The sequence below is a fragment of the Rhinolophus hipposideros genome (assembly GCF_964194185.1).
Source record: "Rhinolophus hipposideros genome assembly, chromosome: 16".
Lineage (NCBI taxonomy): Eukaryota > Metazoa > Chordata > Mammalia > Chiroptera > Rhinolophidae > Rhinolophus > Rhinolophus hipposideros.
Window position 1 is genome coordinate 56,492,522 of NC_138062.1, and position 25,577 is coordinate 56,518,098.

General features: G+C 41.2%; 1 protein-coding gene across 1 annotated transcript; it reads right to left on the reverse strand.

Annotated features, from left to right (window-relative positions):
• Nucleotides 1-292: 292 nt before the first annotated feature.
• LOC308508796 (putative adhesion G protein-coupled receptor E4P) lies at nucleotides 293-25,177 on the reverse strand (the record flags this gene model as incomplete). Its single annotated transcript, XM_081076143.1, has 16 exons — nucleotides 293-403; nucleotides 2,250-2,345; nucleotides 4,291-4,471; nucleotides 5,542-5,633; nucleotides 6,302-6,368; nucleotides 8,287-8,522; nucleotides 10,268-10,462; nucleotides 11,994-12,161; nucleotides 12,746-12,930; nucleotides 13,098-13,205; nucleotides 13,699-13,834; nucleotides 14,657-14,685; nucleotides 17,251-17,403; nucleotides 19,899-20,021; nucleotides 21,768-21,818; nucleotides 25,147-25,177. 16 exons carry the CDS (start codon nucleotides 25,175-25,177, stop codon nucleotides 293-295), a joined length of 1,962 nt encoding a protein of 653 aa, XP_080932269.1.
• Between the last annotated feature and the right edge of the window lie 400 nt (nucleotides 25,178-25,577).

Here is a 25,577-nt window from a genome sequence, read left to right on the forward strand (position 1 = left end):
TTTGTGAGGTATGTAAATATCTAACCATTATCTTGTTTTGTACGCCCGAAACTAAGAAACATAGACTAACAAACAAACAAACAAAAAAGGATTCCTAGAAATTAATTGCACATGACATACAATACTGGAATCCAGGTCTGAGAAGTCTCCCATGTGCCCCTTTCTTTCTATGGAGCTAGAAGCCAAAATAGGAGGATGAGTCAGGACTCATTTTCACAGGAAAGATGACAGATGGTGGCATTTGTCCAATTCATACATGACCCTATATAGAGAGGCGCCATCCATAAGCAGCTCAGTTTTCTGTTGTTTGCCACAAAACAGTGACAAGATGAGTCCGAGGCTGTGGATGAACAGACACAGTGTTTCTTCCGTGAAAGGTTTCCGATGACTTCCCCAGTACTTCCTACTTTGGAAAGACAATGTGGAGAAAAGCTGGTGAGAAATCAACACCTCAGAAACTAACTAAAAAGTCTAGTATGCCTGGAGCTGACAAGCTCGAATTTCTCTAAGCTCAAAAATTGAATATCTAACTCTACAGCTCCACCCCTCCAATCCTATTATAGACCATCTTTTCATTAATTTTATCTTTTCACAATTATTTGCAGTGTGTTTCTTGTGTGCCAGGTGAAAGTCTAAGCACTTAACATCCATGACCTCATTTAATTCTCATTATGAGATACTATTATTATCCCCAGTTTACGGATGAAGAAACTGAGGCACAGACATTATAAGTGGCTTGTGCAAGGTCACACAGCCTGGAAGTGGTGGAGTTAGGGTTCGAACCCCGGTGCTTTGGCTCCATTTAAACACAACAGTGAAAGATCGCTTAAATGCTACAGTGGATTAACGAAGATTTTAAGGTTGAATGTGTGCGTTTTAGCATGTAAAGTGCTGATCAAAGATAGGGGATTATAATTATCGTCGAGGTTTTGTATATAATTGACTCTTGATCATTAGGAATGAATAAAAAGTAGTGTTGACATCGTTCAAAGGAGAGCAAAGTGCTTTGTAGACATTGTTTTGACCCTCAATCAATCACACATTTCAATGATGAATGAATTAAGGCTCAGAGAGGGTATAACTACTCACTCAGCATCTCCCAGAAAGAACCTGAAAGAGTCAAGAGTCAAACTCTGATCTGGTGAACCCCAGAATCCATGCTATAGATTCTACTATGCAACATTTGGTGACCACAAGTCTTGGGACAGTTCATTTACACAGTTCAGGTTGACATATCCTTTGACCATTGGTGGTTTTGGCCAAAGGGATGACCAGTGACATATACTCTAAAAATACTACATTAGGACACAGTTGGCAGCCACTAAACAGAACTGTCCTCTATGTGAAACTGGGTGTCCTATGATCAGCGGGGCCCGAAATTATTGATCTGAAGGGATAAAGAATTCTGGTGACAACCAAGGAAAGTTGTCAACTTTTGGAGGAAAACAGACCTGGGTTTGAATTCCTCTAACTGGCTAAATAGCTTTAAGCAAGCCATTGGAGCTTTCCCAGCTTCAGTTTTTCTCATCCTTAAATACCACATGTAGAACTCAACAAATTAAGTGCACCATTTCCATGGGCCGGGCATTGCTCTAGGCAAAAGGAAAACAATAGTGGCCAAAACAGTGAAACTTACAGAGGGTGGAGATTGACCAAAAGCAAACACTTTGAAGTATTTGATATAAATATCATACAATGACACACATATACAGAGAATGAAAATAGAATGTAGTGATAGAGAGTGAGTGAGACTATCATAGAATGAGTGGTTAGGGAAAACCTTTCTAAGGAGGTGATGTTACAGCTGAAGTGTGAACTGTAATGGCAGTGGGAGAAGAAAGGCCTGCAGGAAACCAGGTGGTGTGGTGGGCCTGAAACAGGACTGAGCCTGGGAAGGTCAGGGAATGAAAAGGAGCCAACATAACTGAGTAGGATGTGGGGCCAGATTTCAGTGATGATGAGGAGTTGGTTCTAAATGTGATGGATTAAAATGATCTGATTTGCATATTTAACTGCCACTCTGGCTGTTAAGTAAAGAATGGGAAAGGGAAGGAAGAAAGGGAGGGAAGGAGGGAGGGATGACAGTAAGAGAAAGAGAGAAACAAAGTATACCTCTGCTCTTTTCAGCCGCATAATGCAAGAGCAATATAATTTCTCTTTTCTTTCAGAGCAAGGAACCAGGAAGTTCCTGATAGCACAAGAGGTTGGGTTCAGACAAGTACACGGCATTGAAGAGAAGCTGGTCTTACCACTTTGGTGTGGGTAGTAGAGTGAGAGACCTCAGTGGTTTCGGTTTCAACCCCTTTCTGCATCCTCCTAAACCACTTCTTGTATTCCATTCGCACCTGAAAGTTTGAGGTACATAGAGCTTGTGTTACACCCGGAGCTTGGTTCAGAAGAGAGGACCCTAAAATAGGAGACTACAGATATAAATGCCAAGCCCTGCTCTTCACAGCTCTTTCTTTGGCTTTCTGTATAACCTTGGCCATGTTCATGTTGATTTATTTTATTTACATTCAATTTCTTCAGTTGTAGAAAAGGTGTTTACTAAATGTCAAGGGCCATTTATGTCAAGACTCTATATATGGCAATGAGGATGGTGATGATGATGGTGGTGCTGATATGATTGATGGTGATGATGGTGATGAAGTTGACCATTCATTGAAAATTAACTATGTTCAATGAACTTTATACACAATGTATCATTTAATCCCTACGTAAATCCTATCAGGAAGGTACTTCTCATACCCTCTATTAACAATGAAGAAATTGAGGCTCTTGGAGGTATAGTGACTCATCTAAAGTCACACAGCCAGCATTCAAAACCTTGTCACTCTTACTCCAGAGCCCTGACACTGAACTACCCACTGTGATTCCATGCATTGCTTTCCTTTAACCTCCTTCACATGTTCTAAAAAAGACATTTGAATATTTAATACTCAGCATTAATTCACCAAAACACTTAGGTTGTATTTTACTTCTGTGTGTGAACAGTGCCAAGCATTAAGGAGGCACTAACAGATGAAAGAGAAATTAACCAAGTTGATCATCAAGGATGATATTTTTGCCACTTGCATCTTAATTGCTGGTAGTTCCACTCACAAGCAAAGGAACAAAGCCAGGAAAACCATTTGCATTCTTCTATAAAGAGTAAAATTGTAATAATGACCTTCATTGAAATATGGTAGATGCCAAGGACTGTGCTAGGAGGTTTATACTGAATTATCTCATTCAATTCTCAGCCCTGTGAGGCAGGTACTGCTACATCTTTGGATGAGAAAATCAAGGCTCAGAGAGAGAAGCAGCCTGCCCAAGACCACACAGCAACCCACTCAATGGAAAAACTGGGAATAGAGATGAAGTCTCTCTGAGTTTGTGCTAGATTTTGCCAAATATTCCAACGCCGCTCCATGTACTGTACCTCCCCACAGAAGGATTTTTCATCCTCTCTCTGTTGAGTTCGTATTTGACCATTTGACTTGCTTTGGCCAATGAAAGAGAGCTAAGCTACGCTGTGCCATGATCGGCCTTCCTTCTGCCATAAGAACACCTATGTTCTATGCATATGTAGGGGCTGTCCCTTCGGCCTACACCCCAGAATGAAGACAATGTGGCTCACACTATAGCTAGCAGCATGGGCAATAAATGAATCTTGATTGTTGGAAGCCACTGAAATTAGAGGAGGAGGGGCTATTTGTTACTGCAGTGTAATGTACTTTATCTTGACATGCTATGAACTGAATTATATCCACCGCCCCCAAATTCATGTTAAATTGCTAACCCCCCAATGTGACTGTATTTGGAAATATGACCTTTATGCAAGTAATTAAGCTTAAATAGGTCATAGGGTAGAACCCTGATCCAATAGATTTAGTGTCTTTATAAAAAGAAACATAAAAGCTCTCTCTTATTCTCTCTCCCATGTGAGGACACAGGGAGAAGGTGGCTGTCTGCCAGGTAACATGAGAATGCTCATCAGAACCCGACTGTAGTGGCACCCTGATCTCAGAATTCCAGCCTCCAGAATTGTGAGATCAATTTCTGTTGTCTAAGCCACACACATAGCCTCTGTTATTGTGTTATGGCAGCCCGAGCAGATGAATGTGTGCTCTTAAGAGATATGACCAACTGCTAAATTTTATTATGCTAATGAAACCCAGAACACCGGGCAAACCCAAGCAGCACCTAAATCTTCTCCGAATCAAAGTAACCTCAACATATAAAAGGTCAGAGAAGGATGAGAAATGAACAATATTCAATAAGGCTGAGAGACAAAATAATTAGCTTTACCTGACGATTAAGGAGACAGTACACCACAAAGAGAAAAACCCCCTGCAGGACATTGATGATGGTGAACAAGTAGGCAATGATTGATCTTACTGTCTCCCCAACTGCATCAACCATAAAATATCCAAGGCCCCAAGGACAGCCCAGGATAAACAGCTGAGCAATGGCTTTAAATGTCATGACTCTGGAAAGAAAAAAAAGTAATATTAGCTACCGTTTATCATTGAAATTTCATGACAACCTCATGTGGTCAAGTGGCTCCCACAAAGTTACGTAGCTTGAGGATGAGGCAGAATCCATGTTTTCAATCACTGCCTCTGTGAATAACACTTTTTCCTACTCTTGGAAATGATTTTCCTGCAGTCTTTTACCTAGACTTATTGGAAGATTCTTTGGAAAGTGCTTTCCAGAAATTTGTATTGAAAAATGTGGATGATGATGATATCATGATTTCAGAACATAATACAGCATTGGATTTCTTCAAACAAAAACTGTCTGGAGTAGGTTTGTTAATGGCCATGGGCTGAGAGAGCTGGTATGTGTGTGTGTGTGTGTGTGTATGTGTGTGTGCGCACGCATGTGACTAGGTATGGGGAAACACCAAGAAGGGTGACACGCTGATCCTCCAGGATCAAAAAAATTGAGGCTAAGAGATGTTAGGTTGGTCTCATGAGTAGACGAGATCAAAGCCAGGGTCTGAAGTTGGACAGAAATTCCTTTAAGTTTTGTCCACATGACTCACCAATGCAAGGTTCTTATCCACGTTTGGGCAAGGTGAACACTTTGTCCTCTTGTCGATGGGGACATTAGCAGTCCCCACAGAGGTTGGAGTCATGAGCATTCAGTGAAATAATCTTGGAAATGCCCAGCATCTACTAAGTTCCTATTATTAGTTGTTGTCATAATTATTTTTAATAATTTAGATCAGCAACAGTGAGAATTGAGTTTCCACAACCAAGGAGAATGGAGTCCAGAAGTGGATGGGCTCTCAGAGGACAAAAGGATAATGTTGATACTCTTAGAATAAATTTTATATGAAGAGTATGCTGCACAATGGAGGCAACCAATGAATAGTTGTTGAATAAAGAGATGAGGGAGTACTTTAAATCACCGCAGTTTTTGCTTGTTCTATAAGTTGTCCTTTATCTAGTACCAGGAAATTTTATATCATATTTTTGTGTGGGTTTTTCTTTCCCAGGCAGAGTGGTCCTGTAGGAAAATCTGTGAATATCACTGATTCTGGTACCTTCTTACCTGGTGTCCTGAATGGTGGAAACTTCTTTATTGAGGGATGAAAGTTTGTTTCTCAAAATCCACAGAATTTGGAAGTAGAATACCAAGTTTATCTGTGTAAACAACATAGAAAATTAAATTGGAATTTTTTTTTTTTTTTAGGCCATGTCATGCAACCCAACTAGACGTGGATCTAAGAATCTTTTCCCCAAAGATACAGGCTTCATAAGGACGGTGTGGACATATGCTCTGGTCTGAACTGCACACAGTATATAACCTGTGGCACTGGGTGCTTGATTAGGGTGATTATATAATTATCACTCAAATCGGGACACCTTGAAAGTGAAAAGGTGCTATTAATATCTATACCAGGACAATGGATGTAAATGCAAAGTTCTGGCCAGCAGGAAAACTTGTCACTCCATGCAGAGTAGATACTTGCTAAATATTTGTTGAATAAATTAATGTAGAATTTTTAAAAGAATGCCCAGTAGAGGGTTACATTATACCTAAGCAACCAATGAGCTGAGGGGATGCCAGGGAAGGAGACATGCAGACAATATTTCCAGGAAGAGGGGTTGATCACATTATGCAATATATATATACATATATATATATATATATATATATATATATACATATATATGTATATATATATATATACATATGTAATTTTTTAAATCTTTATCTCATTTCCACTGTAACAGATAAGATACACTCTCTCTATGCTTGGCCAACCCAGGACAGACACAATAATAAATAACCATCAATGGTCACCTACCAAGATAATGATGGCCACTGGCCCCATGAAGCTCCAGAGGAACCCTTCATCAAGTTTGAGCCAGCAGCTGTTGAGAGAAAGATAAGGATTAACTGCTTACTTCTCATGAGACAAAAGACTTTAATTCAGGCTCCTGTAGCAAGATCTGAGCAGTGCCAGGAGCTATTTAGTTCAGACCTGGATTTTAAATGGATTCGGACATGGGTGTTCATCTGACACAAGCTGTGTGCTCTGAGCCTCAGTTTCCCCAAGTGTAAAAGAGGACCAACAGAATTATTGAAAAGGTTAAATGATTACTGTGGCTGTCTACCAAGTCTTGAAGCCAGATAGGGTCAATCCTCTGATTTTGTCCTTCTCCTTCGATATTGCGTTAGCTATTCTGGGTCTTGTGCCTCTCCTATAGACATTAGAATCAGTTTGTCAGTATCTACAAAATAATTTCCTGGGATTTTGATTGTGAATGCATTGACTCTACAGGTCAAATTGAGAAGAAATATCTTCTTGACAATATGGAGTCTTCCTATCCATGAACATGGACTATCTCTCCATTTATTTGAATCTTCTTTGATTTCTTTCATCAAAGTTTTCCTCATATAGAAAAGATTAAATGACATAATGTGCACAATGTTTTTACACTGTTTTGATATAGTTCCTGGCAAAGAGTAAAGGCTCAATAAATGTAGGTGTCCTAATAATAATAACTACTATAATAAAAAAGAGAGTAAAAATAATAATTTAACAACCTATACAAATACCAATATTAATTAAGCATATTCCATGTAGCAAGGATTCTGTTACCAAAAGAGTTTGCATTCTGTCATGGCTTATGTTGGCAGAGGTAGTGTAACTTATTCTGAAAGGGGACCTGGCACGATGAAACTGGCAAAACTAACAAGCAACCACCAACACTCAGTGGACTGAAAAGATCCCATGCTTAGTTCTATTCCAAGGGTTGCAAACTATGGTCCACAGGACAAATCCACTCCACCTCTTGTTTTTATAAATACAGTTTTAATAAAACACAGCCACACTCATTCATTTACGTATTGTCTATGACTTGGCTGCTTTCACATCACAAGGGCAATTTGAGGCATTGCCACAAAGACCTCATGGCCTGCAAAGATAAAATATGGTTACGATTTGGCCCTTTATAGAAAGTTTGCCAACCCCTGATCTACCCTATCATCTCCAGAATCATTCTGGCAGGACATAGGTTCAAATTTAGAGACAGGGCATCTTTTTGACTTCAAGAAGGACAGCCTCCTACATGATGTTTTTGCACACACACACCTACTTCCTAACCCAAGTCCCATTGCCAAAATACTAACTTCTTCAACGAACTTTGCAGAGTTTTGCAAACTTCTTTAGTGAGGCAGCGAAACATGGCTATTAGGAACACTGCCTTGGGAATTCTGACTTACTCTCTTTTCAGATGTGACCTTGAGAGAGTTTATTAGATGCACTAAGGCCCAGATGTCTTGTGCATGAGGTGATAAACAATGCCCACTTGATAAGAGATGAGATCCTGCATAGAGAAAACACTATCTCTGATGCATCACAGGCCTTCGAGATTTGTTGCTATTGTTATCCTTTACATTTTGAAGATTAACCTCAACCTGCTCAACCTACTCTTTTCAGAATCCTGCAGAACATAGACCCCATAGGTGCTTAATGTGGGGTCATGGATTTGCCTTTTTGCCCCTGAATTTCATGAAGTTGTGTTCAAAATTTTGTGTGCACATACAGTTGTCTGGGGAAATAGGCCCTGGATGTCACCAAAATACTCAAAGAGACTGAACCCCCAAAATGCTGAGAACCACAGCTCTAGGCATTCCTAAGAGAAAATAGAATTCAGACTTAAGGAAGGACTGGTTTGAAATATCATTCACAATAGGAAAATGGATTTTCAAAGAAACGTATTTTGATCTCAAATCGTGTGTTAGCATGGACACCGCTTCCACCTTAAATGCACTCATTATGCTTACTGAGAATATGTTCCATAATTTTTGTGTCCTACTGAAGCAGACACAGCCACAATCAGAGCTGGAATCCCATAGCCCAAAGGGTACATGAACCTCTTCTTGAATCTGCCTGTGCTGGTGTAGTTGGCCACCCTGAGGTTCCTGACGGTGAGGAAGAGGTGCAGCCCTTCGAAGAACATCCAGGTGAAGGCCGCCAGGTAGAGGTAGTGAAGCACACCTGCAATGATGGAGCACAGCACCTGCAGGGGAGAGGAGTTAGAAAGGTAGTGCTGATGTCGTTTATACCTGATTCTATCCTCAGCAATTACCATTTCCTGGATGCTGGAATTTCAATTCCAATACTTGTGACATTTTGCCAGGGGAAACACCTTTTCTGGGGGCTTTTACTGGCTATGGAAGTTGGCTTACCCAATGCAGGGGGTGCAGGCCAGACATGCCAAGGAATGAATGCCAGGGGAGCAGCCCTCAAATCCATGATGGATGAGTGTTGGTAAATAAATACTTCATTACTCTTGCCCTTTGGGTAGGTGTGATGGTTAATTTTATGTATCAACTTGACTGGGCAAAAGGATGCCCAGATAGCAGGTGAAACCTTATGTCTCGGTGTGTTTCTGGAAGGGATTGGCATTTGAATTAGTAGATGAGTAAAGAAGACAGCCCTCACCAATAAGGATGGGCATAATCCAATCCATGAAGAGCCTGAATAGAACAAAAAGATGGAGGAAGAAAGAATTTTCTCTCTGCTTGAGCTGGGATACCGATCTTCTGCAGCCCTCGGACATCAGTAGTCATCGTTCCAAAAAAATTTTATTTACAGAAACAGATGGTGAGACAGAATTGGCCTGAGCATTGTAGTTAGCCAACACCAGCCCATTTTAAAATGAGGAAACTGTGGCTCAGAGAGGTTAAAATGTCACCCAAGATCACAGAGCTAGTAAAAAATAAAAATGGATTTGAAACCCAAAATGTCTGCAGAGACCATACTTACTCTTAACCATAGCACTATACTGCATTTTAGGAAAAATGATAGTGTTTTCATAACCCACTGGTTGTGAGATCATAGTTTTTCAGTGTTAAAAGGAGTTTTGGAGAACATCTAGTTCCAATTATTCCTGGATGTGATGACGATCATGATCGTGATGAAGAGAAAAACTCACATTGTTCTCTGCGTGATTAATCCAGACTATGTTTGATCTTGCTAAGTCCTTACTAGAGCCCTTAATGATGCCCCTGTTTTAGAGAAGAAGTTTAAAAAGGGGCAGTCGCTTCAACAAGATCATATAATGAGTAGGATGGAGAATTGAGATTCAAGTGCAGATTATGTAGCAAAGACACTGTCCACCAAAAACTCAAACCTCCCTCCATGCCTCAATTCTAGAATATAGATTTGTCACGAGGACATGACTTCCCAGCCAGAGATGACATGTTCCGGCACTCTTGCAGTTAGGTGTGACCATGTGATGGGAGTTCTAGCCAATGGAATGTGAGAGGAAGTAATAAGCACCACTTCCTGAGGTGGCCGATGTAAACCTCCCTCATGGGACTCCACCATGCTTTTTTTTCTCTTTCCAGTTGACTAAAATCAAGTGGATCCCAGGAGGACCTTGGAAGCTGTAGATGGGAGACAGAAGACCTTCCATCAGCCTGAGGTTGGAAGATAGACACTCTTTAAACCTGTTTTCTCATCCTCTACTGATACATACGGAAAAGTTAACTGTTCGTGTGATAAGCCACTGACATTTTGGACTTCATTTGTTACAGTAGCTATGGTAACTGTACCTAGTACCATCACGCTGAATCTTAATTGCTTTGCTAAATTGCCCCTCAGAAAGCACGGGTCTTGTCAAAGTTATACAGGAGGAGAGCTGAAATTAGAACTATTGCTTTTTCTTCCTGCTAATTACTGTCTCTTTCCCCATCTTTCCTCCAAATAAAATGGGTAGACTTGTTTATGACAATGAGGTAATTTAGTTAAATCACCTACCTTAGGTTCAGTTTGCTTAAACCCCGTAAGGAAGACCAGGTCGGCCAGGAAGAGGCAGATGGAAAGCTGCAGGTGGAGGGAGGTGCCGATGTTCTGGATGGGTCGGCACAGGAGGAAGGTGAGGGCCGCCAGGAAGAGGCACAGCAGAGACAAGCTCAGTCCCACATAGGTGATCACAGCCAGGGCGCCATCTGCCTATGAGCAGGGAGGAATCTGTCATAGTCTCCAACTGTGCACTTACGTTCCTGATGGGGAGGCAGATGGGCTTCCCAGTCCAGCCCCTCCGATCAGGGACTTAACCTCTCTGAAATGTGGTGTTCCCATCTTCAACATGGGAACATAAGCTCATTTACCACACAGGGCTGTTGAAAAACTGAAACCACTAGATTAGTGCTGTCCAATAGAAATATGCGAGCCATGGGTAATTTAAATTTTCTAGTAGCCATATTTCTAAAATGTAAAAAGAAACTGGTCAAATTATTTTAATAGTATATGTTCAGAGTATTTTTAGTTCAACATGTTGAATATAATATAGTCAACATAATAACATGATAAAAATGTAACTTATTCAAATTACAATAAATGTAAAACAATTATCAATGAGATATACGATATTCTTTTTTTCCATATTAAGCCTTTGAAATCCAGTGGATATTTTACATTTACAACACGTCTCAATTCAGATGTTGTATTTTCAGTGGTGAAAGTGAAATGTAGTCCTACTGAAAAATAAAGTTGTATTTGATAGGAAAATGTTTACACTGCTTCTTCACTTAAGTACATTAAAATTAAATAAAATTAAGAATTTTGTTTTTCAGTTACACTAGCCAACTTTCAAATGCTCAATAGCCAGCCATATGTGGCTGGTGATCTTTTTGGATGACACAGCACTCAAAATCAGTCTCCAGGAATGCTAGGATTTCTTTATCTGCCTTGTTCCCTGATGCATTTGCAGTGTCTAGAAGAGTACCTGACACATGGAAGCACTCATATTTGAATGATTAAAATGAGGTCATACATTTAAGTATGCAACATAGTGGTTGTCATACAGTAAATATTCAATAAATGGGAACCAAAAAGGGGGGAAAGTTAGATAATCTTTTTTTTAAATTTGAATTATCCTAGACGTGGTCAGGACTTGGGAGGTTCAGGGGGCTGTGCCTTTTCATTGGTGTCAGTCAGGTGCCTTCCTCTGGTCTGACCAGAAGCTTTAGCTGTAACTCTCTCTTGCAGAGGGACAAATGCTTTTGATCCCAGATCACCTTGGACCTTTCCACTATAGGGGTTGATAACCCAACTTCCCAATGTCTGAAGGCTTTCTCCACTAGCTTGAGCACATTCTGCCCATGCCCATGGAAGTGTCAGAGAATTGATTGTCCCCTGGATGCAGCTTTCAACTAATGACTAAAGGGAGATGGTGTATAAGTACCCCAGCTTTCTTGCTATTCAGTTAGAATGAACTACACTGACTCTCAGAATCCTTCAGAGGGAATTAAGCTCCAGTTACACACAGGGATACTGGCTTGATAATGCTTCCTGCATAGCTCCTGTCCTTTTCCCATTACACTTCCCTAGCCCCCTGCTGGTGCTTCCTAGAACTACCTCTCAAGTAAGCCACTTCCACTTGACTCGGTATCTTGAGTCTTTTTCTAAGATATGGAGAGGATGACCTCACAGTTTCCTGGACACACTCAGATTCACTGGAGGAGACTATGAATCTTGGTACCTTAGGAGCAAGAGCCATGAGGACAGCAAAGCTGGAAAGGTGGAAGCACTTGCATTTGGTGTAAGAATCATTGCTGGCCACATGAGTGCAGCCCTCTGTTGACCAGCTGCCTCCCTCCTCCGATCCTTTCCAGTGGACACACAAATGTTTTGCTCTTACACCACCAGGCTGAAAAGAGAATAGCATGAAAGTTGTTCTTTTTCTGGTTTTATTATTTCAACTTCATAAGTTGGTCAAGGATGCACAGGGTTGAAAACTGGGGTAAGAAAACCCCATCGTCTGGAACACTTATGGGGAAGATTTTCATCCCACATCTGCTATGGGCTTTATTCTTTATTGATTCTGACCTGCTCTGGTCATTGCAGAGCCCCAGAAATTGACCTTTATGAAATGCTTTACCCAGCTGCTTGTCACTGGTAGAACCAATGAGAGAAACAGGCGAGATATTATTGGATGAGAACAGATGGAAGCCAGGTATTTCTTCCAGACACCTTTTCTGCTGCTGGCTATTTCCATCTCCAGTAGGGCAATCCCTCCTCCATGCCTCCAGCCTTCACTGGACTTGATAATGCTCATCCCTCCATTGCCCTTTTTAGGCTTAAATGCTATAATAGCTTCTCTGGATGCCTCAATATTTCTTGTAGATTCTCTTAATCCTGAATGATCAGAGCTGGATTTGGTCCCCTGCCAGGACCCTGATACTACTGCCCTTTAAGGTAATGCATACAGAACCAGCCCTGGGTTTTGCTCACCTGAGTATGTCTGAAGGTCAGGAACACAGGATTAGACAGACAAACTTTTTCCTTCATACTAATGGTGCCACTCACAACATGAGAGTTCAGCTTCACTTCCACTGCTTCTCTTGTATTACTAAAAAAGGATCCATTCAGAATATCCCCAAGAGACCTATAAGTGATAAGTGCAACCATATTCTTATCTGAAAAAAAAACAAAAAACAAAAGAGAAATCATTTTATAGGGGGTCTACAGTTTGGTGAATTGGAATTGAAAACTTTGCAAGTCCCCACCCCTTGGCCCAGTCACCTAGAAATGAGACAACAGAACCTAGAATTTGAAGGTGAAGAGACTATCTTACACACAGTACCTCCTATGTTTCCTTTGAAAGCATCAGTGCAGTTCAGATACATTGTGTTATTTCCAGCTTCCAGAACAGTCTTCTTACTTGTCTCATTGCACCTCTTGGTTTCATAGACTGGAAACATTGAGAAAGTGAGTCCTGCTTGCCTGACTGATTCTTATACCTAAAGAACTTGGCTGAGGTTCTCCCTTCTTTGAAAGACCCCCTAGTGGTGATTTCATTTTCTGCATGCAAGACCAGATGGTACTCCCCTCTATGTCTCTTCCTGGTGAGGATGAAATGATCAAAATGGCCTGAGCAACACACACTGGCCGCCCAACTCAGAGGGAGAGAGGAGATAGTCATGCTTTCTAGAGTTGGAACTAGGACAAGAAAACTCAACCTTTACCGTAGAATATTTAAAGGGCAAGCTAATTTAAATAGTACGTGCTGGAGAAGCTTAACAGTTAAAAGATTCCCAAGGAAATAATCACCTGGGAGCAGACCTTCTGTATTTGGGAAGAATCCCTTAAGTGAACTCTCTCCATGTTATATAAACACAAAGTCTGACAAAAGATAACCCTCATAAAATTCCTTGGTCATAAGGAAAATACTCAGTGTCTCTTACCTATATCAAGCACAGGATCTTCATGCTTTCCTGGAGAAACAAAACTCCCATTCAAAATGCTTGACTCCACGCTTTGAAGTAGTTCGGTAGCCTTTTTTGCAATGTACTCTTTGCTTCCATTGTTCTTTAGAGTTATCTTTCAAAGAAATAAAGCTAATTAGGTAGACTTATGAAAACTTAAGGAAGCAGGATATACATAAGTGGTTTGATGAACTCAGGAGACAATATCATTTATTAAGGTGCTCCTAGGCTCTATGCTATTAGCCTAATACGTGTTTTCTTATTTATCGCACACATCCTTGTAAAGGTGTATTCTTAGCTCCATTGTATTTATGAAGACATATTTATAAATGTAAATGGATTAAATGCTCCAAACAAAAGACGAATGGATAAAGAATATGGGATCCATACATACAATGGAGTATTACTTGGCCATAAAAAAGAATAAAATCTTACCATTTGTGACAACATGCACGGACCTAGAGGATATTATACTAAGTGAAGGCTTACAGATGGGATATTTGGAATCTACAGAGTGCCTTATGGAGGCAGAGAGGGAGTCGGAGGTGGTGAGTGGGTGGAATGAGGCTCTAAATGCTTGATGCAAGTGTTTGAATGACCACTGAGGCATTAAACCTTTTCTCAGGGTTTCTTAATTTTCTTAAATGACATTTGACACCAGATAATGGTTGTGGGAGGCTGTCCTGGGCTTTATAAGATGTTTAGCAGCATCCCTGGTCTCCACACACTAGATGCCAGTAGCACCCTAGTTGTGCCAACCAAAAATGTCCCCAGACATTGCCCCAGACATCGTGCCCTGGGACAGAGGACAAAAATCACTCCTGCATGAGAACTACTATATTCTAAAAGTCATCGGGAGCCGTGGTAGTATTTGAACAGGAGAATGACATGCTAAGACTAATCAGCTATTTCCCAAACCTGGCTTCCCCTTACTCACCCAAATCTGTGTCTGCTCACCAGTGTTCTCTGGAAAGAAAAGGAGTTGTTTAGTTGAACGTGGCAGATAATGCACCCTGGTTCATGTCTTATCTTCCAAGTACCCTCATATTGGGTCTTTCCCTGATGCTTCCACACCCTATCCTAGTTTCCCTCTAAGAAATCCTAAATGTCTCCTACAGTAGAATAAAAGGGAATCAGGATGGGGCTTCCAGTTTAATCATTCAGCCAATAGCATTTATTGAGCAACTACTAAAAGCCAGACACAATGCTAAACCTTATGTGTAGAGGTTGACAAAGAAACAAAGGGAATTCCCTTTGTAGAGTTTGCAGTCTGGTGGGAAAATCACTAAGCCAATAATGACAAATAAATAATTAAGTGCTTGCAAGGTTCCAAGATGTTAATAAATAGAACAAGATGATTTGGGAGTATATAGAAGAAGCTGCAGCATACTGGGGTGCAGAGAAGGCACCCCAAAATAATAGGCATTAATTGAGCTCATAATATAGAAACAGCAATAATACCTGCCGTTGTTTACATAGCACAATGTACAAAGTGCTTTTATACACATTATCTCATTTACAAGAACACAGAATTTCTAGAACAGAGTTATGTAGCATAATAGCTAATATTAATTGAGCCTTCCTAGGTGCCTAGCATTGCACCAAATATTTTACATGGCTTAATAATCATAGTTAAAGCATATTAGTTTCCTCAGGCTGCTGTAACAAAGTTCCACAAACTGTGTGGCTTAAAACAATGGGAATTTATTCTCTCATGGTTCTGGAAACTGAAAGTCCAAAATCAAGTTGTCAGCAGGGCCATGGTCCCTCTGAAGACCTTAGGGAATATCCTTCTGCTTCTAGCTTCTTTGATGTCCCTTGGCTTACGGCAGCATGACTCCAATCTATGCTTCTCTCTTTACATGTCTCTCTGTGTGTGTGTCCCTATGTTCAAATTCCCCTCTTCTTATAGGGACACCAGTCATATTGGATTGAGGACCCACCCTAATCTAACATGTCCTGATCTGGATTTGATTATATCTGCAAAGACTCTACTTCCAAATAAGATCCCGTTCACAGGTTCCATGAGTGGACATGAATTTGGGGGGATGTTATTGCACCCAGTAGGTGAGGTGAGTAGCAGTGATCCCTGCCTCACATCCCTTTATTCACCCCCTTGTGTGTGAATTCATTCCTCCCCCTGACTGGACTCAGCGACTCATTTCTAGTCAACAGAATACAGCAGAAGTGAAAGGATGTCACTTCTGAGGCTAGGTTATGAAGGTCTATGATTTCTGTTTTGTTCACACTCTCTGTCTGGCTATTCTCATGTGCTTGTGATAAAGATAAGCTGGAACTTATAAGCGAACCTAATCAGCCAGGAGGGTCTGAGGAGCTAGGGCTCAGGGGAGTTCTCATGTTCTGCATAATCGCGAGACTCCTACATGTGGGAACCCAATAGGAAGAACTCTCTGTTATAATAAAGGCTATGGTTCTCACTTCCTTTTCTATTCTCTAAATGCCCCTCCATCTTGGCACACAGCCCAGAGTGTGTACGTGGCTTGCCATGTCTACACGCACTGGGTTGCAACCTTTTCTTTTCCCCAAATAAACCCTTTTTGGTGACAAAACACCTCATTGATATTATTTTTCAGTCAACACTTGTTATAATAAAGCATTCTAGAGGCCGATGTAGCTAAGAACAGAGGGCAGCCTCTCATGAGTCACCAGAAAGGAAATGAGGCCTTCAGCCCAATAGCTTTCCAAGAGCTGAATCCTGCCAGCCATCATGTGAGTGAGCTTGGCAGCAGATGAACCTTCAGATAAAACTGCATCCCTGACCAGTACTTTGATTATAGCTATAAGAAACCCTGAAGCAGAGGACCAGGTAAGCTATGCCTCAATTCCTGGACGACACAGACCACGAGATAATAAATATGTGTTGTTTTAAGTCACTTACATTGGGGTTATTTGTTACGTAACAACACATAACTAATCCGGTCAGTGCTACTATACTTCCCACTGACAGATGAGGCCTATGGAAGCTAGTCATTACCCAAAAGTCAGCTGGTAAGTGGTAGTGCTGAAATGAAATCCAACTGTCTAACTCAAAACATGGAATTATACTAGGGATGAACAAATAACTCAATAGCTTGTGGAAAGTGAGAACCAAGTTTTTCAATGTTGAAGAAAGAAGTCACAAATAAGGAAAGAGGGAAGGCTAGATCAAACCCTGGTGTTGGATTTGAATTGGAGCTATTGGTAAGAATTCGTGGGTTTTAGTATATAGAGAGATAAATAGACGTAGAAATGGAATTTACAGTGAGCGAGAGAGAATCAAGTAGAGAAGTCCAGTAGGAAATCAAACATGTCATTTTGGAAGCCAGGGAAAGAGGCAGTGCCGTAGAGATGGTGATTGATCCCATGGGCTTGAATAAGATCTCCTGGGAAAAGATTACTAAGGACAAAAAGGGGATGAAGGACCAGGGGACGGTGCCTGACATTCTCTTCCCCTGGCCTGACATTGTTGGGACTCTCTGTCTTCCCCACCCCCTGCTCAAGCTCAGTGGAAAGAGTAGTGGAGGTTCTTACGGTAGCACTCTGAATGATTCAATTTAAAGAAACTAGCCAGCCAGTTGACGAAACGAATATTTGAGACACAGATGCAGTAGTATCTTCCGATTTCATTTCGGCAATATGATTGCAGCTTGCACTTTGCCAGCCCGGCGTTACACTCATCAATATCTGGGAACCAAGAGAAAATACTGCTTTTCATTGTTGTAGAACGATACCATTTTCCATGGCCCATGGAATCTCACCATCCCTCATACATGTACCCAGAACCACAACCACTCTTGGATAAGATGATTCGGTATGATGATAGTTCTCCTTCAGTGAATTTATAAATCCAATATGACCCCAATAAAAAATATCTACATGTATTTTATGGAGTGAGATGAGTTGATATTATTATACAAGAATGGCCACAGGGCTCCGACTGAGGCGGCTCCCCCCGCGGTGGCGCTCCCTGCTCTGGAGTCCCGGCTCCCCGCCTCTCCTCCCGTACATAGTAATATTAAAACCCATGCTATTATTTTACTTAAATAAATAAATAAAAATAAAATGACTCCTAACTCTGCAGGGAATCTGGCCGTGGCGGGTGGGATGGCTGTGGGGAAACTGCTCTGCCTGCTACCTCCCATCAGGGACACACCATGTCCCCTCAGAGTGAAACAACCCACACCCGAAGGTGGAAGAGGCCCGGAGGCCTCTGGGGGTAGTTTGGTCCAGTAAGTTTGGCTTTGATGTGTAGAAACTCCTGCCGGTTTTCGAGAATGTCTGTTTCATTTAATTGAAAAATAAACACAAAGCCAAAAAAAAAAAGAATGGCCAGAAAACCTACACGTTGGGGACTAGCCTCACCAGACATTAAAACATACCACAAAGCCTCAAAAACAAACAAAAACACAATGAGATGCTGGTGCATGAACAGATAGACTAGTGGGACAGACTACAGTACAGAAATAGACCCCAGACACGGGGACCTTTACAAGCTGATAATGACGGTATGTCAAATCCCTGGACAGGTCGTGTGGTCAAGGCCGTGGGAAGACAGCTGCTCTTGTGCATTGCTGTTGGGAATGCAAACTAGTACAGCTTTTCTGGAACTAATCAAGAGACTAATCTGGAATATCTAATCAAGAGACATAAGGATTTACCTCTTGACTCAGATCTCTCAATTCTAGGACTGTACCCTAAAAACACACCACCACAAATAGTGGAAACAACCTAAATATTGGGAACAATTTAAATGCCCATACATAGGAGAGGGTTGAATAAACTATGGTTCATCCCACAGCTGTGAAAAAGAGAATGGGGAAGATCTCTATGAACCAAGTTGGAGAAATTTCTAGGATAAATTTAAGCAAAAAACACAATGTGTTACAGGGCGTCTAGGATGTCCTGTCAAAAGTGTCAAACGTCACAGAAGGTAACGAAAGATGGATCTGTCACAGATTAGATGAGATTAAGGATCGTGACGATTAAAAGCAATGTGGGATACTTAAATGGTTCTTGGAACAGAAAAAAGGTCATTAGAGGGACACCTAGTGAAATTTGAATGAAGTAGTTCAATAAATATCATTTCCTGCTTTAGATCATTGTGCTGTGGTCATGTCCTTGGTTAACCTTGGGAGAACTGGGTGAAGGAAATAAGGAATCCACTGTGCTAATTTTGCAATTTTTCTTTAGGTTTAAAACCATTTTAAAATAAAAAGTTTAAAGAAATAGATACATCCAAAATATTATTGTGTGAGTCCACTCATAGGAGTTCCCTAGAGGAATCAAATTAGCAGAGAGATAGTAGATGGGGGGGGGTCAGGAGCTGGGGGAGATGGGGAGATTAGTGTTTAATAGGGATATAATTTCAGTTTGAAAAGATGAAAAAGTTCTGTGGATGGATGGTGGTGATGGTTGCACAACAATGTAAATATTTAATACCACTGAAAGATACACCTAAAAATGGTGAAAATGGTAAATTTTACCTTATATTTTGTCACAATAAAATAAAATGAATCCTAACTAATCTACCATTTTCTGCTTCATCTTCTGAATTGACACTACAACTCCATCAATAAAACATTTAGTTCCACCAATCAGATGTTCAGGAGTGCTATTTTTCTCTGGGTCTTCAAATCAATCTTAGAATTTGTGGAAACGAGAAAGGACTTTGGCTGGAGCAGATGGGAGTAGTGAAAAGTGGAACTGGAAAACCAAGTTGAGGCCAGATCTTGGAAGATATCAAGTGTCAAGATGTTCCTGTGTTCATTTCTTCTCTTGGACAACACGTTTTCATTGGGTAACTGCTATGTGACAACATTATTCTCTGTCCTAGGCATCCAGCAATGGACAAAACAGAGGTGATCCCTTTCCTTGTGAAGTTCTCAGGCAAACCAACAAACGAAAATACCAGTGCTTTAACTGTCAACAGCCCAGGATCCTGGGAACTCTATCTTCCTCTAAAGAAAAACCAAGCATCAAGCCAGCATCAGAATGAGAGTAGGAGGGGCACAAGGGGTCAGGACTTCTCTAAGTGCATTGAGACAGCCCTGACATTTTCCGTCTTATAACATTCTTGCATTTTTGCATGGCTATCACCCCTACAAATCACAGTGTTTAAGGCATAGAAGGGTGCCCTTGCCCGCTTCCAAACTCCAAAATGAGTGTGGGTTACATCCTACCTTCACATGTCTCACTCAGTTCGAGGAAGTACTTCCTCCCAGACACAGACTGAAACCCATCTTTACAAGCACAGTGGGTGCTGTTGGAGCAGATTGCATGCTCAGGGCATGGAAGACAGGAAGCTGCAAGGAACACAAGATCCTTTCATTCGTTTGCTTATTCATTTATTTAAGAAATATTCATTGAGCACCTATGATGTACCAGATGCTGTGGTCAAAAGAATGCCCTCTAGGGACCAGCTCCGTTGGTGTCCTTTTTGCACCCATCCCACTACTGAACTCAGAAGCTCAAAGTGCCCTCTCCGTGTCCCACCTCTGCCATCAACACCACTTTTGCCTGACAGTAGAACTTCTCTAACTGTCAGGGCTTACTTAAGGGCTTTCTTTGGCCATCAGAGTCCCCTTTGCTCACCACGTGACAGATAAGCAATGCTTTCTCCCCCAAGTGAATGACAAGATCAGTGCATTAACAAACTCAGCTCTCTTATTATCAAAAATAATCAGAGAATAACAAGGGCTGGTAGAGGTGGAGAAATTGTAAGCCCAATGCTTTGCTGGTAGGAATGTAAAATGGTGTCACTGTTGTGAAAACAGTATGGCAATTTTAAAAATAAAAATTGGAATTACCATATGATCCAGCAATTCTGTTCATGAGTATATATCCAAAAGAAATGAAAGCAGGGTATTGAAGACATATTTGTATACCTGTGTTCATAGCAGCGTTATTCACAACAGCCAAAAGATGGAAGCCACCCAAGTGTCCATCAGTGGATGAATGGATACACAAAATGTGGTCCATCCAAACAATAGAATATTATTCAGCTTTTAAGAAAGAAGGAAACTCCGACACATGCTATAACATAGATGAACCTTGAAGACATCATGATAAGTAAATAAGCTCATCACAAAAGGACAAATGTTACATGGTTCCACTCATATGAGGTCCCTAGAGTGGTCAAATTCATAGAGAGACAGAGAGTAGAATGATGGTTTTCAGGGGCTAGTGGGAGGGAGAATGGGAAATTATCGTTTAATGGAGACAGGGTTTCAGTTTTGCAAGAAGAAAAATGTTCTATGAAGGGATGATGATGATGGTTACACGACAATGTGAATGTACTTAATAAACAGAGAATAACAAGTGTTGGTAGGATGTGGAGAAACTGTAATCCTTAAAAATGATTAAGATCATACATTTTATTATGTATATTTTACCATAATTTCAAATAATAAATGGAAGAAAACCACTTCCTTCCCCACTGGGGGGAATAGCTCCAAAGGGTATGCTTCTTACTACGTCCAACAGTCCCCAGAATATCAAGCTCCAGCTGCCAACATGTAACTTGCTGGATATTGGCTCCTTGCTTTCCCACTTTTGGCTGGGGCTTCCTGGGATCACCTCCCATATGAATGACTTACTCTCAAGTCTTTGTCTCAGGGTCTGCTTCTGCGGGGGACCCAACCCAAGACATGGAGCAAAAGCAACACTATCTCCAGGCGTGACTTGGGGACACAGGCTTTTGGGATAGGAAGGGAAGAGTCCAGTGTCTGCTAGCTGTGTGACCTTGAGCCAGCTACTTCTCTAAAGGGCCATTAGTCAAGACTTTCTTTGCATAAAATGTCATGAGGAGTTAATGAGACAGAGTGTGCAATTTGCTTAGCACTGAGCCTGGTGCAATGCAAGAGCTAAATAAAAGGAGGTGACGATGGTGATGGTGGAGAAAGGGGAATAGTCCTTGAAAGCTCCAAGGAGTCGGCAGAAGGTGTCAGGGATGAATATTGTCTCCCTTGCAATGGACTCTTTCCCTCCGCTGGAGGCAGGCTGCAGACCCCAATTTCCTTTCGCTGGGCCTTTGACAATTTTAGACTCACCTCCAGAATTCTTCGCTCCTGATCCTGACAGAGCCAGCAGGACACTGAGACCTGGAACAGACAGAAAAGGGAACTTTGCTTGGCTAAAGCCTGGATGAGTTAGGGGCTTTGTCTCTCACACAGTCATACACATGCTGACTTCCCTGTAGACTCTTCCAGGTAGACTGTAACCATGAGGGTGACGACGGGTTTCATACATTACTGAAGTATGAGAGGTACAGCTGATTGCAGCTGTAAGAGGTCCTACACCCAATTCTAATGTGTGTGTGTGTGTGGGGGGGGTTCCCATACCAACGAGCAATTCTTGGACATCAACTGATCTACGATTCAACTCAATTCTGACCCTATCTGCCCAGAGACAGCATCAGATTCCACAGGTTAAGGGCTCTAGAGTGGAGGTTCCAACGATCTGCTCCTTGGGTTTGATTAATTTGCTAGAATGGCTCACAGAACCCAAAGAAACATTTTACTTACTAGATCACCAGTTCATTGCAAAAAGATACTACTCAGGAACAGGCAGATGAAAGAGATGTATAGGACCAGGTATGTGGGAAAAGGTACAGAGCTTCCATGCTTTCTCTGAGCACTACTCTCCCTGAATCTCCAGGTATTCACTAACCTGGAAGTTCTCTGAACCCCATCCATCCTTTTGGTTTTTTATGGAGGTTTCATTACATAAGTATGATTGATTAACTAATTGGCCATTGATTGATTCAACCTCCAGGCCCTGTCTAGTCCCTGGAAATCAGGAGTGAAAGTGAAAGTTCCAAGTTGGTTGCCTCAGGGGTCAACCAGCCCCCATCCTTAGGTGAGTTCCAAAAGTCACCTCATTAATATAACAAAAGACAACTTTTATGGCCTCATTACAGGAAATTCCAAGGATTTAATAGCTCTGTGCCAGAAATTGACAAAGATTAAATATATATTTCTTATTATAAATCATAATATCACAAACTATATGTCCCAATTTCTGAAAATCCAGCAGCTCATAAAGCTTTTTCTCCAAGTCTAGCACCAAAAGGCCAAGTTGGCAACAGTCTAGCTAGACCACTCCAGATCTCTAACCCCACACTGTTCGATAGAAATACAATGCAAGCCACATAGTTCCTTTAAAATTTTCCACTAAACAGATATTTTTATTCTCATTTCCCCACTCGCTCTTGTTCTTTGTATCTATGGGTCTGTTTCTGTTTTGTTTATGCATTTGTTTTTTTTTTTTTTTAGATTCCACATATAAGTGAAATCATATGGTATTTGTCTTTGTCTGACTTATTTCACTTAGTATAATACCTTCTGGGTCCATTCATTTTCAAAAGGCAAAGAGAAACAGGTGAAATTAATTTTAGTAACACATTTTACTTAACTCGCTATAGCCAAGATATTTCAACATGCAATCACTATAAAACAAATTATTCCTAAAGTTACACTCTTTGCTGTGTGTAGTAAGTCTTTGAGATCCAGTGTGCATTTTGACTGGCCTCATTTTGAGTGCTCAGTACCTACGCGTGGCTAGTGGCTGTGGTAGTCGACAGCACGGGCCTAACCTCTTAGTAACCAGTGCTTTCTCCGGAATAAGGGGAGATCTGAATAGCACAGACCATAAAAATCCCAGGAGTCCAAGACTGTGACAAATTTGTAAGGATGTTTTCAGGATGATTCATTTTGAGGATGACCTAAAAATGTCCACCATAAGACTAGACAGACCTTCATATCGAAGTTGGAGATGAACTCAGAAATGCAGGCAACTTTGCCACAAATTTCCAAATATCACTCTGTCATGGTAGTTGGGCTGGAAATAATCAGGCACTGGAAAATGGATTTTCCCTAATCCCTTTCATTGCAAGTGGGCTGGGTTGGAACCCTTTGCTAAATTCTGGAGGCATCTATTTCCGTGGCCAACACCAGCCCCCCAAAGGGTTTAAGTGGAACAAATAAAATCTAGGTAATTTGGATTTATAGCATATGAAAGGGAAAGGAAAAAGGAACCGGCCCAATTGGATTATCACAGAATAAGAGAAATCCCACTGGACAAGATAAGGTCAACACTTACTCTTCTTATCTCCTTTGTTCTATATCATAGGTACTAACAAGAACATCATATTTAAGGATTCATAATCTTAGGCTGAATCACATGACATGGAGACTTTTGTGAGTCAAAAACACTCAAACCTTAGCAATTTCCCTTTGAATGCTTTTTTTCACAAAAAAGAAATGTTACTTAATTCTCAGTGAGCAAACTATGGCCTTTGGGGCAAATCCAGACCACTGTTTATTTTTGTGCTAAGAATGGTTTTTACGGTTTTTAAATGGTTTTTAAAAATCAAGAAGAATATTTCACCACACATGAAAATTATATGAAATTCAAATTTCCATGTCTATACATCAGGCTTTCTTGGAACACGGTGCTGTCTATTGGTTCATGTAAGGTCTGTGGCTGCTTTTGTAACATAGAGTTGAGGAGTGAAGACAGAACCAAATGGCCCACAAAGCTGAGAATAGTAATTATCTGGCCCTTGGCAGAAAAACTGCTCACTTCTGACACAAGAGTATCGAACTTCACATGCTTACTTAGAAGATCTTCTTACAAACCTTCTAGGCTGTGTTTGACTCGTCTGATGGTATTTTATTACTTTGATGACGCTAAAGCCCAGAACAGAAGGGTGGCTAGGTCCAGGTCACTGTGACACACATGTTAAGTTACTCTGAGCATGGACTCTCTAGGTGGTCATGCAATGTAGCAAATGCCTGAAGTGTCCCCTTATCCCATCCCAGAGGGGGTTCCTATGCATGCACATAACTTACTGTATCTCTCTGTAAAAGGGCATTTTTCTACAGCTTGTGGGGAGCAAGCCAGAAGTGTTTGGAAGTTACACTAGGCGTGGCTGTCAAGCTGTGAGCCATGAGGTTAATTAGCCCAGATTCCTTGCCTTTCTTTTTTTTTTTTTTTTTTTAACATTTTTTGTATTTGTTTCAGGTGCACAAAACAATGTAATAGTTAGAATCCTTGCCTTTCGAAGGCACATATCCTAAAGACTCTTGGAGGGTCCACAGCAGGATTGAGTGTCAGTTACCCACAGCTGTAACCCCTCACTAACACGCTCTTCCTTCACTTTTCTCCCTTCCCTCTTTGACATCCCCCCCCTCCCCAATCCACCCCCACATCCCTTGTGCCTCCTGGAATCTGCCCCCAAAGAAAACATCTACACCCACATCTTTGTCTCAGTTCTCCTTTAGGGGAAAGTAACCAAGAGACTCCAGAGTTTCTGATATGACAGGCACACAGAGTGATTTCTGGAGAAAGTGCTAAATTTTGGGAAGCAACCAAGGCTAGGATACAGGGCCCTAGGGAGAAGAGTGGGGAATTCTTTGTTCCACTCACCTGAGAGCAGGAGCAGGCACCTGGTTTCCATAGCACTGAGACACCAGGAACAATCTGAGAAACGCTCTCCAGCAGGATTCGGCAAGGGTTCCTGGAATGAATAAACCCCGTGCAAATAAATTTCTGATGGTCACAGAGTTTAGAAGATGGGAGGCCAATATTTATCAAAGCCCTTTGATTTCTACCCATCCTTTGACCCAACAATTCCACTTCTGGGAAACTATCTTGAGGAAAAGACCCTTCAACGATGCTCATAGCGGAGCAGCTTATAGGAAACACACTTACAACCCAACAAATGGGGAACACAAGATGCACCCAGTGGGCTATCCTGCTGGAATTTAAAATCCTGATCTATTGCAATCAGTAAGATCCACACTGTGGGAAGTGGCACAGGACAGACTATAAAATAAAAAACAACCACCAAAAAATGC